This window comes from Amphimedon queenslandica, unplaced genomic scaffold, assembly GCF_000090795.2.
Source record: "Amphimedon queenslandica unplaced genomic scaffold, v1.1 AMPQUscaffold_13473, whole genome shotgun sequence".
NCBI classification, from domain to species: domain Eukaryota; kingdom Metazoa; phylum Porifera; class Demospongiae; order Haplosclerida; family Niphatidae; genus Amphimedon; species Amphimedon queenslandica.
Genome location: NW_003546291.1, coordinates 70334 through 84175, shown reverse-complemented (window position 1 = coordinate 84175; position 13842 = coordinate 70334). Strand labels below are relative to the sequence as shown.

The 13842-nt window shown below is 32.4% G+C and overlaps 2 protein-coding genes and 2 long non-coding RNA genes across 5 annotated transcripts; 3 read left to right on the top strand and 1 right to left on the bottom strand.

Annotated features, from left to right (window-relative positions):
• The first annotated feature begins 1233 nt into the window (after positions 1-1233).
• Positions 1234-1648, top strand: LOC109580884 (uncharacterized). The gene is made up of 3 exons (XR_002184431.1): positions 1234-1300; positions 1381-1462; positions 1514-1648. It is a non-coding gene; the product is annotated as an uncharacterized LOC109580884 (long non-coding RNA).
• Positions 1649-2678: 1030 nt separating this feature from the next.
• On the top strand, positions 2679-7590 carry LOC109580849 (uncharacterized). Of its 2 annotated transcripts, XM_019994405.1 has the most exons (8): positions 2679-2773; positions 3633-3715; positions 4136-4386; positions 5138-5392; positions 5931-6042; positions 6093-6656; positions 6706-7113; positions 7412-7590. In XM_019994405.1, the coding sequence occupies exons 3-8, from the start codon at positions 4156-4158 to the stop codon at positions 7504-7506; spliced, it is 1665 nt and encodes a 554-aa protein (XP_019849964.1). In that variant the 5' UTR covers positions 2679-2773; positions 3633-3715; positions 4136-4155; the 3' UTR covers positions 7507-7590. The 2 variants fall into 2 exon arrangements, with proteins under 2 accessions (XP_019849964.1, XP_019849965.1); XM_019994406.1 differs by lacking the exons at positions 2679-2773; positions 3633-3715 and adding an exon at positions 3913-3985.
• LOC109580850 (uncharacterized) lies at positions 2905-3408 on the bottom strand. Its single transcript, XR_002184415.1, has 2 exons — positions 3350-3408; positions 2905-3295 (listed from the first exon to the last, which is right to left on the bottom strand). It is a non-coding gene; the product is annotated as an uncharacterized LOC109580850 (long non-coding RNA).
• A 3599-nt stretch (positions 7591-11189) lies between the features above and the next one.
• LOC109580867 (collagen alpha-1(XXI) chain-like) lies at positions 11190-12314 on the top strand. The gene is made up of 3 exons (XM_019994426.1): positions 11190-11201; positions 11263-11863; positions 11917-12314. The coding sequence occupies exons 1-3, from the start codon at positions 11190-11192 to the stop codon at positions 12312-12314; spliced, it is 1011 nt and encodes a 336-aa protein (XP_019849985.1).
• Positions 12315-13842: the final 1528 nt, after the last annotated feature.

Below are 13842 nucleotides of genomic sequence, written 5' to 3'. Positions count from 1 at the left end.
TTGAGAAATGAGTTAAGATATTTTGGTAACAAAAGAAATAAAAATGGCATAGAAAGAATTACAATACTTAATAAATTAGATAAACATAAAAAAGTAAGATCACTATATTGTGCATAAGTTACTAACATATGGAATAGACAAGTAAGCCCTCATGAGCTGCACAGCTATGTCCAGCTCATTGTGTGTGACACAAAGGAGATAGATCTAGAGCATAAGATCATTTTATTAATTAAAAGTATACATGTTCATATATTATCAGAAGTAATTAACACAGAACATAATAATTCTAAACATGCACATCTCATAATACCAAGAGTGGATAATTATTTAATTATCCACTCTTGGTGCCACTAAGGCTGATGATGTCAATCAGCACATATTTGCAGCTAGATAATTAGAACTGAACATACATTATAATTTCCTTTGAAAGTTTATAGTGTTCAATTAAGGTACTTTTGGATGAAATTTAATAATTTTTTAATTGCTGCCATTTTGTAGTAAAAAAAAGTTGTACAACTTGTGCTATTTTTAAATTTTTACCATGCACTGTTTAGAAGTTATAGATCATTGAACTTTATATATTAAAAAAATTCCTGCATAACTTTTCATACTTTATACGCCATCTTTGATCTTGTGTCATTTCTGGACACCTCTTATATTATAAAACTGGCGGGAAAAATTAATTGCAAGGTTGGGTTAAGTTATGATGTCATATTAGTCAAACCATTAATAAAAATGGCCACCAGTATGTATTTCCTGACTATTGTTTATTTAGCTGTTTCATCTGGTGAATGCAGGCTCTACGAAGCTCTAAAGCTTGCAATCGTGGCATAATGAAGGCAAACACTCAATCAAGTTTGTATGCAGTAAATGGTTTTGTGATACACTGATGTTTCAAAGTCAACAAAACTTTGAGAGATTGCAGCCCATTTTGCAAAACTTGAAAAGCTTTTGCCAAATGATGCAACATACGTCAATAGAAAATAATATTATAAACACAATGATATTACTAAAAATTAAAGGACTCTCATCATGTTTAAGAATTCTTTACTCAGTTTTCATCCATTTTACCGTAAAGTTTAGTAAAGTTTATTGCTCTCACTATTGAGAAAAAAATTGAAAAAATTATATATTGTAGAAATAGTATAAAGAAAACAATTTGTGTCCCGAAATCTAAATTGTGCGTTCAGCCCGTTGTACCTTAAGTCAGTCATTGATTTCTACTTGTTAGTCCATAATGTGCATGGAGGAGAATGAGTCTTCCTTGGATTCCTACATGGGAATTTGATGCAATAATAAAGTTTGTGGATTGTTTAGTCTGTGACTGTGGATCATGAAGTGTACAAAACCCAAATACTAACATAAGATTTCTCATTATAGGCAGTGGCGTAGCTAGAATAAATGAAGAAAGAGGGCACAGTGGGGGCACTGACTAAAGCAATACTCAAGAATACTCAATATAGTAAGCTCAATTGAGTCAGTTGTAACTTGTATCTTTCATTCTCCTGCCTAGTTGCAGGGGCACAATTAAGAAGCAGTTATGAGGGCACTTGCCCCCACAGGCCCCTATGTAGCTACGCCACTGATTATAGGTATATACCAGTGTTCTAGGATCAATAGCACTTATGATGATTGCTTTTTGCTCTGTTTCCTCCTCTATATATAGATATGGGGAGCTTTTAATTTTGTATCAGTATAGGCTTTATCATCATTATAAAGTGCTGCATTTTTTCTTTAGAAGGAAGTGAAGTGAACATTAATTTTGTAGTCATTATTATTGTCAACTATTTTTGGTTTAAATTTATGTTTGCATTGTTTCCAATGATGCCAGACAGATAGATGGTCAAGCAAATGAAAAAAATGATTTTTAATTATGAGATGCCGCTGCATGGTACATTGGTTCAACCTTTAAGTGGGAAAGGCATGTAAATATAAAAGGTATGTTGTATGTTAGTACAGATTGTAATTCAATGGCTTTTGATTTTGTTATTACCAAGTAGTAGTGCTTGGTATGTAGGGTTGCATATGTGGTTAATACTGCAGCTACTGCTCTAGTGTGTGTGTGTGTGTCATTTGGAGTCATATCAAAAATGGTCTGACTTAAATTAACAATGAAATTAAGGCTGTGGTTGCTTTGTTCTGTTTCCTCCTCTTATATAGATATGGGATGCCGTCTGTGCATGTGTGCTTTAATATGACTAGTTGTAGGCTTCTTTCATTTGATTGTTGTAGATCTACTGCACATTAATTAATTTTTTATTAGAAATAAATATTTTACTTCTCTTTTGCCATTATTTTTAATCAGCACACATAGACCACTAAGAGCACGAGCTATGAAGTTATATATACGATATCCGCCCACACGTCATAATTGGCTGCCAAATTTGGTTGGCAAGTTAAGAAAGTCAATGGAGGCACGAAAAAAATGCCTCACTTACCTGCTGTAGCTCTATCAAAAGCTAAAAAGTGCTTGTTGTAAGAAAGAATAGCTACCTTTAAGCTTCTCCTGTAAAAGATTTGGTCAAATTCGCTCCAGAATTCTTAATACAGGTTTATTTTTATGTCAGCCCGTTTGTTCTCCATTGCCAACCAAAACATGGCAAAATGGCGGCGGGAATATATTTGAAATTAGTCTATTTCATTCTAAACCACGCCTTACAACCGTAATAGTCTTCCTACGCAAGCAATTCTCACTCGGGGTGGTCTATAAGATTGCCTTTTTGAAGAATTGTCTGACTGAGATGACAGACAATTAAGTGAATGAAAAATTATAGTGAGTGTATGTTAATATGTTTGTTTAACCTTAATTACTAAGAAACAAGTGGGAAGCTAACAATGAATGTAGCCAGATAGATACAAAACCAACACTGGAAATGTTCTCCGTTGCCCCCATTATGCTATATGTGTCATGCTATTAAGTGTTCAACAAAATCAGTACATTTGAATGGCTATAATGTTTCATTCACATCATGCATGCAGGTAAAGTCATATAATGTTTTCCAATTTCTACTGCAACTGTTTTCAGTTTTGCTAGATAAGTACTGTAACATCTTTTAATAATATTTTGCTTGAGCATTTCCACTGTTTTCTCAAGTTGCTATACTAACAGTTAGATCAAGAGTACATAGGCGGCTACAGAATCTTGAATTAACCAGGGCTCATTAATTATTCATAAAAATTAGGGGTGTGGTCAATTAATAAAATGACTGAAAGTCCTTATGATAGCTCACAGAAGCCAGTTATCACACTAAAATAACTGTAAAGTGGAGCTGATAGCAAGTATAAACAGTTGTGGCTATAAAAAATGAATTCTAGTGATGATATCACTCCTAATAATAACAAAACACACCTTTTGGGTGTGGTTTTGGTTGAAAACTACCAGGGCAAAGCCCTGGCTTGCCCGGGCCTATAGCCGCCTATGCAAGAGTACATAATATTATGTAATTGTTCAATCTGATTCTTAGCCTCATTTTATAGTGTTTTAAAGCCATGTCAATGGGTATGATATAATTTTACAACTTCTCCATATTGTTATTCATAGCAGCATAATCATAATTGTCTTGAAATCTCTTTTTAATAATAGTTAGAACACAATTTTGTTGTTCATAAGTTTTTAAAGATTTTTTTACAAGGGCATTGCAAGGACTACTGAGCTGATGCTGTGTATGATGGTGCGTGGCTGCTTTTGTTTTTCCAGCAATTTCATTCACAACAGGTAATAAAGTTATGTGTAGAAGTGTTTTCAAAGCCAATTTTTATATAAAAAATATTAATCCCCTCTCCTCTCACATGTCATTGTAGCCTGTTGATAATTTATACCAGGTGTTTGAGAATGGACAATAACATAATGTACCATGTGCTATGTTGAATAATCTGCTTTATGTAACTTGTATATCTTTTATAGATCGCTCTAGCATATGTAAATTCAAACTTCTTAAAATGACATCCCTGCTGGCAATGCATGCATGCTTCTGTCTAGATCTAGGTGTGTATGACATTAGATACTTCCTGTATGTTGGTATTAATGCTTCCTGTCATTGCTTATATATTTAATCTCATTTATTTTGTGTTTTCTTCAGTTTCCCATCTCACTCTCATCCATTCTCTTGCTCTCTTTTGTTATTTAACTTTATAGGCTGCTGCTAATATTGTAAGATGATTTCTCATTTTCCCACTATTGCTGCTGTTGTTGTCATTCTATTGTGCATCACTGATCAATGCACAGCTCAAGATACTGACTGTTCTGCTTTAGCCAGTGCTGGTAACTGCAGTTTTTATGATTGCTTGAGCACTAAATTCAGTTGCGGACGAAGGGATTATCCTCTTTTCCGTGGAAGACGCTACTGTCGCAGATTCATGAGACAATCAGAGTCCTTCACAACAGCAGTAAGTAGTCTACACTGATTGCATTGATGCATGCCCCACAACTTAATCAACTTTGTTGAAAGCAACTTAGTGGTTAATTTGATAAAATTTTAGTGGGCAAAAGAGTTGCCATGTAGATTTAATCTATTACCTTATTGTATTTTTTAAAATTCTAATCAATGTTATTTTATCAACCTCCTCCTCCTCTTCCTTATTTACTCTATTCTAGTCTTTGTTCTTTCTTGGTTTTTTGTAATTACGCTGGCTTGCCAATCTGTTTTGGAGCTATGCTCCATAGTATAACACTACTGTGTCCTAGCCTTATTTGATTTCTATTTTATTCTGTTTTATTGTAATTGTGACCTTTCAGTTGTCTGTCAAAAAAATTACCATTGAAGTTGCTTTCAACAACTAGCATTGGGCAACTTTGATATTTGATATATATCTCTCTTGTAAATATTTCCTAGAAAAACCCCCACATGATCCACCCTATATAACTTGTATGATTACAAATATCCTTGTTGTAGTAATGATACTAATTAGAAAGCTAAAACATCCTTTTGAAGAAAAAATTTCTAAGAAAGAAATCTATAATAGTAATTTTTTGTAATGCCATTATGGTGAAATCATACCTGAGGATGAAGCCACTAAATTATTTATATAAAATACATTTGTAGTAGCGTTGTAGATTAACACATTGCAATTGTGTATTTACCAAAGCAATAAAATACAATGCATTAAATATATAAATTTATAAATATAACTATTTTAGGGTCAAGCATGGATTACTAATGTCCATAAATGTTTGATGCAGTCTATTGTCAACAGTGCTCTCTATAGTAATGCAAATACTCATTGTAGTGAGTTTGGAAATCTTGAATTTGAAAATCGTCCTAAATGTTACATCGATAATGGGTTCTGTACAAATATATTCTTATCACCTCAATGTCAGAACCTAAATCAAATTGAAAATAGAATTTTTCATGATTATAAAAAAAGTAATTGGAGTAGAACATTGATAAATCAGGTAAGAGAGTGGTAGTTGAGTCTATTATAAATGTAATGTAATTATTACTCCTTATTGTTTAGCAGAAATATAAATGACTTATTATTATTATTATTATTATTATTATTATTATTTGCTGCCCTTCCTCCACAGGTTGACGGGCTTGTTTGACTTCTTTGTTTTCTCTTTTCTCTCCTCTATTCTCTTCTTTCTCTCTTTTATCATTTATTATTATTATTATTATTATTATTATTATTATTATTATTATTATTATTATAGAGAGTAGATTATTATTATTATTATTATTATTATTATTATTATTATTATTATTATTATTATTATTATTATTATTATTATAGAGAGTAGATTATTATTATTATTATTATTACTTTTAAAATTACCATATGAACATAAAACAAAATAATCAACATAAAAACTTTAATTAATATTACGAGAAAAAAAGAAGAAAGAAAAACTATTATTATTGATATCATACTCATCATCATCATCATCATTATTATTATATATCATTATTATCATTATTATTCGGCTTTTATAGATTAAAACAACAACTGCTTCATGCCCTTCCCAAATTTCTACATTCCTTAATGATGCTTCACAGTGCGATAGGCCTGACACTTCTCTTGTATCTGTTATACAAAACTATTTAGGTATGTACTTCAGTACTGTGTAAAATTATGATATTCTTATCTTTGTACAGATTGTACTGCAAGGGCTTTTGATTTTATTATTTTATTGGATGCATCTGGAAGTGTTACAGCTCAAAACTTTGAAATAATGAAAAACTTTGTTGCAAACATGCTGTCTAACTTTACCATTGGACCAAATGACACCCGAGTTGGAGTCATTCGTTTTGCTGACACTCCATCAATTGTTATCCAATTAGGTTCCATTAATACCTATTCACAATTGGCTACTGCTGTCAGAAGCATACCATACACTGGAGGATTTACTTATACTAACTTAGCATTGGATCTATTGACTACAGCATTTGCTACTGCTCGTGTCAGTGAAGGTGTTCCTCGTGTAGTTGCTGTTCTTACTGATGGATTGTCTACCGTCCCTTCAGCAACAATACAATCTGCTCAAGCTGTCCATAATGACAAGATTAATGTTTTCTCTTTTGGTATTGGAAGTGGTGTCAGTAATGCAGAGTTAGTTGCCATTGCTTCAGATGGTCAACAAGGTGTTTTTACCATAAGTGGTTTTTCTTCTAATACTTTTCAGGCTGTTTTGATACAATTACGAGTCTCAACATGTGCATGTAAGTCATTGATTTTATGTTAAATTATACTAATTAAATTATTTTATAGCCCCAACAGAATCTGAGACTGGAAAAGAAATCGCTACTACCCTTCCAAAAGGATCGTCTCGTTTGTTACAATATGTGTTTCCATCAATGGGAATGACACTAAAAATTGATATTACAGTGGGAAATTTGGTAGTTCGTGGATCGTTTAATGTACAAAACCCAGATGTGCTAACACAAGATTTCTCCGTCATGAGCAATGGAAATGACATTGATTATTTCATTAGTCCACAATTATATATACAGTCAACTACTGATGATGATGATGATGATGATGATGATGATGATGATGGAAGCCGTAAAAAGAGGCAGACATCAATGCCTAATGTGTACTTTTCTGTTGCTGGATTGAATGATATCAATTCATTTGCATTGAATACTACTTTTGGTGATACTACTTCACCAATACCTGGTAAGAGAGTAACTGATATCAGATTAAGAAAAATGATTGCTTCGCTCTGTTTTATAATTTTTGTTACCTGTATTGTCAAGATTTTTATAGGCTGTTTTGCTGCTTAGTATCATTATTGTTTTTTGGCCTCCCCACAACTAGCTATAGTTTTTAGCCATTGTTTTCAATTGTTACCACAAGTCCCAGGTTTTGACTATTTTTAAATTGTAGCCTCTTGGTATTTTATACTATAATTATGATGTACCATGTGCTTTATATTTTTAATAATCTTTTTATATAACTTGTGTATTTTTTATAGATTGCTCTGGCTTATGTAAATTCAAACTTCTGAAAATGACATGTGAGGTTATAAGGATGAATGGTGAACATATACCAGCTCCATGCCGTAATTGATTTATTTATTTTTTTTGGTCTTTTTATTGTGGTAGTGATTAAGTAGTTAACTTTTGTCAAATGCAATTTTGTCTTAGAATTTTATTGGAGAACAAGGAGAATTATTAATTACCATAAACATTGTCATTATAATTTTGCCTTGGTGTTTATTTCCATTTCATACTAAATAATTAATGAAAAAGCAAAAGCAAAAGTGAAAGGGAGGTAAAGGAAAAGAGATAAAGATAAATAAATAATTTTAGAGGCAAATTAAGCTGTAATACATGTACATTTATGTATAAAGTATACATGTACTTGGTGCCACTAAGGCTGATGATGTCAGTCAGCACATATTTGCAGCTAATTAGAAGTACGCATGCTTTGAAAGTGTATAATGTTTTCATATAACCAATTAAATTGATTATTGATATTGTTAGTCCATAATGTGGAGGAGATTGAGTCTTCCTTGGACTTCTGCATCTAAATTTGATACAATAATAAGTTTGTGGATTGTTTAGTCAGTGACTGTGGATCATGAAGTGTACAAAACCCAAATACTAACACAAGATTTCTCATTATAGGTATATACCAGTGTTCTGCACTTATAATGATTGCTTTGCTCTGTTTCCTCCTCTTTCTATAGATATGGGGAGCTTGGCTTTCAATTTTGTATCAGTAGAGGCTTTATTATCATTATAAAATGCTGCATTTTTTTAGAAGGAAGTGAAGTGAACATTAATTTTTGTTGTCATTATTTTGTCAACTATATTTGGTTTAAATTTTCTGACTGCATTGTTCCCAATGATGCCAGACAGATAGATAATTATGAGATGCCGCAGCATGGTACATTGGTTTAACCTTTAAGTGAGAAATGCATGTAAATATAAAAGGTATGTAAATACTACTTTTTTGTTTGTACAGATTGCAATTCAAGGGCTTTTGATTATGTTATTACCAAGTGGTAGTGCTTGGTATGTAGGGTTGCATATGTGGTTTAATACTGCAGCTACTGCTCTAGTGTGTATGTGTAATTTGGAGTCGTATCAAAAATGGTCTGACTTAAATCAACAATGAAATCAAGGCTGTGGTTGCTTTGGTCTGTTTCAGCCTCTTTTATATAGATATGGGATGCTTTCTGTGCATGTGTGCTTTATATGACTAGTTGTAGGCTTCTTTCATTTGATTGTTGTAGATCTACTGCACATTAATTAATTTTTTATTAGAAATAAGTATTTTACTTTCTCTTTTGTTTTTATTTTTAATCAGCACAGTATATTGTTATTTAAGTTATTAATTGATTTTTGAAGAATTGTCTGACTGATGACAGACAATTAAGTGAATAAAAATTTTATTTTTGATAGTGAGGGCATGTTAACTATGTTTCTTCAACCTTATTACTAAGACACAAGCGGGAAGCTGACAAAATAAATCATTTTATTTAATGATTAGTTAATTAGTTTTGTAGTTAATTTTGTCAAGTAGTCAAGTAAAATTTTTTCTTAGAGATTTATTGTAGAGAAAATGAGGAAAAGGAAAAATATTAAAAATTACCATGATCAATGTCATTGTTATATTTGCCTTGAATCATTTATTCTTATCAGATTCTCAACAAAAGTTTTAATGACAAGGTAGTGATAGCAATAGTGAAAGATAGGTAGAGTGAAAAAAGAAATATGCAATAAATTAATAATTTATGAGGTAAATTAAGCTCTAATGCATGTTTATCTATGTACTCTTGGTGCCACTAAGGCGATCAGTAAATATTTGCAGCTAATCAGAGCTCTTGGATCATTTAGTTCATGGATTGTTTAGTGTACAAACCCAAATGCACTAGCACAAGATTTCTTATTAGGTATATAACCAGCATTCTGGCTTAATGGTACTTAAGCATGGATATAAAATTGGCTTTAAAAATTCACTCACTTTCAAATTATAATTTACCATCTTTTTAAGGCATAGATAAAATATTCATTCCTTCTAGCAATGCATGTATGCTTCTGCATGTCTAGATCTAGATGTATGACACTGGATACTTCCTGTATGCTATCAATAATGCTTCCTGCCATTGCTTATACTTAATCTCATTTAGTTTTTGTTTTCTTCAGTTTCCCAGCTCACTCTTATCCTCTTGCTTTTATTTGTTTTTTAACTTAATAGGCTGCAGCTAATATTGTAAAATGATTTCTGGTTTTTCCACTATTGCTGTTGCAGTTGTCATTCTATTGTGTATCACTGTAGCTCAAGGCACTGACAACTGCTCTGTTCTGGCCAGTGCTGGTAACTGCAGTTTCTATGATTGCTTGCATAAAAAATTCAACTGTGATCCAAAGGATTATCCTCTTCGCCGTGGTAAACGCTACTGTCTTAGATATATTAAAGAATCGAGTTGCTTCACAACAGCAGTAAGTACACTGACTGCACTGATGTGTGTCCTACAACCTACTAGCATTTGACTTTGTTGAAAGCAACTGGGGGGTTATTTTGATGTACTGTCAAATATAATTTCTGTCAACAGAGTTGCTATATAGATTTAGAAAGTTATCATTAAAGCTGCTTTGAACAAGTCACGGCCCATGGGTAGCTTTGATATCTGATATCCTTGTATGTAAATATGTCCCAGGTGATCTAACCTAAATTGGTTACAAATTGCTTGAATGATTTATAATATCCTCATAGTAAATTCTAAGAAACTAAATTAACCTTTAAAAATATTTTTAAAAAGCATTGAATATAATTAAGAATTTAGGCTGTTATGACAAATTGTATACCTCAATAAAATAATTTGCTAGTATATTAAAAACATACATTTCTTAGTAGAGCTGGTGCATATAATTTCCAAAGCAATAAATAGAATGCAGTCATATACCAAAAAATTTTTTTATTATCTTAGGGTCAGGCATGGATTACTAGTGTCCGTAGATGTTTGATGCAGGCTATTGTTAGCAACGATACTCTTTATAATAATGCTAATACTGACTGTAGCCATTTTGAAGCATTTGCTGTTGCAAGTCGTCCTCAGTGTTACATTGATAATGGGTTCTGTACAGATATATTCTTATCACCTCAATGCCAGAACCTTAATTGTATTCGAAATAGAATTTATCCTGGTAAAAAAAGTTGGGATAAACAGTCCCTAAATCAGGTAAGAGACTATTAGTTATTATTATTATTTATTTTATTATCATTATCATTATTTTCGTTATCAATATTATAAAAGCCAAAACAAGGAACATATAGACAATACTTAATTATTAACATTATGATGAGAATATAGAGGGAAAGCCATAGAAAAAAATCCAATGAAACTCGAAAAAAATAGATCGGAGAGGAAAAACAAAAAAAGTTAAATTCTCTTATCCCCATTAGGTGGAACAGAGGGCACTGCTAAGCCACTTGTGAGGGTCAATTAGCATTTCAGAAGCACATCTATTTTTTTATTATCCTTAATCATCATTATTATTAATATTATCATTATTATTATTATACCAACTGATTATGTACATGTACTACTCACTTTGTTAATTATTTTATGTAAATCCTGAAACACGAAAACTAAAAATAACAAAATAACGCAAATAAAATGAAGACAAAAAACAACAAATTATTATTATTATTAATATTAATATTATTATTATTAGTTATTCTACCTTTATAGATTAAAACAACAACTGCTCAGTGTTCTTCCCAGATTTCTACATTCCTTTATGCTCAACAGTGCAATAGGGCTGACTATCCTTTTGTATCAGCTATACAGGATTATTTAAGTATGTACTTCAGTACTGTGTAAAAGTATGCTATTCTTCTCTTTGTACAGATTGTACTGCAAGGGCTTTTGATTTTATTATTTTATTGGATGCATCTGGAAGTGTTACAGCTCAAAACTTTGAGATAATGAAAAATTTTGTTGCAAACATGCTGTCTAACTTTACCATTGGACCAAATGACACTCGTGTTGGAGTTATTCGTTTTGCTAGCAGTCCATCAGTTGTTATCCCATTGGGTTCCATTAATACTTATTCACAATTGGCTACTGCTATTAGAGGTATATCATACACTCAAGGAGGCACAAACACTGCTGCAGCATTGGATTTACTAAGTACAGCATTTGCTACTGCTCGTGTTAGTGAAGGTATCCCTCGTGTAGCTGCTGTTTTTACTGATGGAATGTCTAATAATGCTGCAGCAACAGTACAATCTGCTCAAGCTGTCCATAATGACAAGATTAATGTTTTCTCCTTTGGTATTGGAAGTGGCGCCAGTAGGACAGAGCTAGTTGCAATTGCTTCAAATGGTCAACAAGGTGTTTTTACTATTGATGGTTTTTCATCAAATACTTTTCAGGCTGTATTGACACAATTACGAGTTTCAACTTGTGCATGTAAGTCATTGATTATAATAAAATAAAATTATACTTATAAAATCAATTTATAGCTTCAACAGAATCTGAGACAGGAAAAGAGATTGCTACTACCCTTAAAAAAGGCGCATCTCGTTCATTACAGTATGTGTTTCCATCAACTGGAATGACATTAAAAATTGATATTACAGTGGGAAATTTGGTGGTCCGTGGTTCATTTACTATACAGAACCCAGATGCGCTAACACAAGATTTCTCTGTCACAAGCAATGGAAATGGCATTGATTATTTCATTAGTCCACAATTATATGTACAGTCAACTACTGATGATGATGATGATGATGGAAGTCGTAGAAAGAGGCAGACATCAATGCCTAATGTGTACTTGTCTGTTGCTGGATTGAATGATATCAATTCATTTTCATTGAATACTACTTTTGGTGATACTACTTCACCAATGCCTGGTAAGTGAGTTATTTAAGAATAATGATTGCTTTTGCTCTGTTGTATGAGTCCCTGTTTTATAACTTTGTATTATTTTGTACCCTTTTAAGCCTGGTTTACACTTGACACAAAACGCAATGCAAATGAACACAAAATTTGAAATTTGACCAATTTTGCATCAACTTCAAAGTGTTTTTGCATCAAAAGGTCAAATCTCCCACGCACTTTTTGACCATTTCGTCAAATGTAAACCTAGTTTTAATGTTGCCTGTTCTGCTGCTTGACTGCTTGTATAGTACCATTTGTTTTTAGTTTTCCCACAAATAGCTACAGGTGTTGTTGATTGTTACTACAACTCCTATGCTTTGATCATTTTCAACTGTTTTTCATATTGTAGCCCTTTTATAATTGTATGCATCCATGGCAATGGACAATAATTATTATGTACCATGTTGTTTATTATTCTTCAATAATCTATTTAATAGATTGCTCTGGCATATGTAAACTCAAACTTCTAAGAATGACATGTGAGGTTATGAGGATGAATGGTGATCATGTACCAGCTCCATGCAGTAACTGATTAATTTCTATTTTTTAGTCTTTTTTTATTGTGGTAGTGAAATAGTTCATTTTTTGTCAAGTAGTCAAGTAGAATTTTGTCTTAGAAATTTGTTGTAGAGAAAATGAGAAAAAGGATAATTATTATTACCATAAACAATGTTATTATTATTTTTGCCACGGATAATATATTTTTATTCTGAAAAAATAATTTAATGAAAAACTAGTGAAAGCAAAAGTGAAAGAGAGGTAGAGTAGAAAAAGGGATAAGAAATGAATAAAAGCAAATTAAGTTGCAAAGCATGTATGAAGTAAATAGTAGTCATGGTGCCACTAAAGGCAGTAAGGCTGATGTCAAACAGTAAATAATTGCAGGCTAATTGCAGCTACACATGCACATAGTTCCTTTAAAAGTAGAAGCATAATGTTTGCATACAAACCAAATAGATTTGGTTTGTATGCATTCTCCTCCACATATACTACAAGCATAGGCGTAGGAAAGTGGGGGCTAGGGGGGGCTGAAGCCCCCCAATTTTTCAACAGGAGGGGTTTAGCCCCCCAACTTTTGATAGATGAACAATAAGAAATACCATCACATGGCTTTATTTCAAGTTGTTAGTAGGTTATTATTAGCTTGAAACTCATCATTCAGTTAAATGGGCATGATGTAGCAATAACAAATGGCAGGAATTAGGCATGCAGTAGCTGTTTAGGCATGCAGTAGCTGTCGAGAGCACATATGACAGTACATATTTAGATGTTTTTATGTTCAGCCCCCTTCAGCTCCCCTAACTTTCGAATCATTCCTATACACCTATGTACAAGTAATACTTGTAGTCCATAATGAGGAGGAAAATGAATCTTTCATGGACTCCTGCATGTGTATTTAATGTAATATTAAACTTTGTGGATTGTTTAGTTTGTGGGTCGTTAAGTGTACAGAACCCAAATGCATGCACTAATACAAGAATTCTTTCATTAGGTAGTCTACCAGTGTT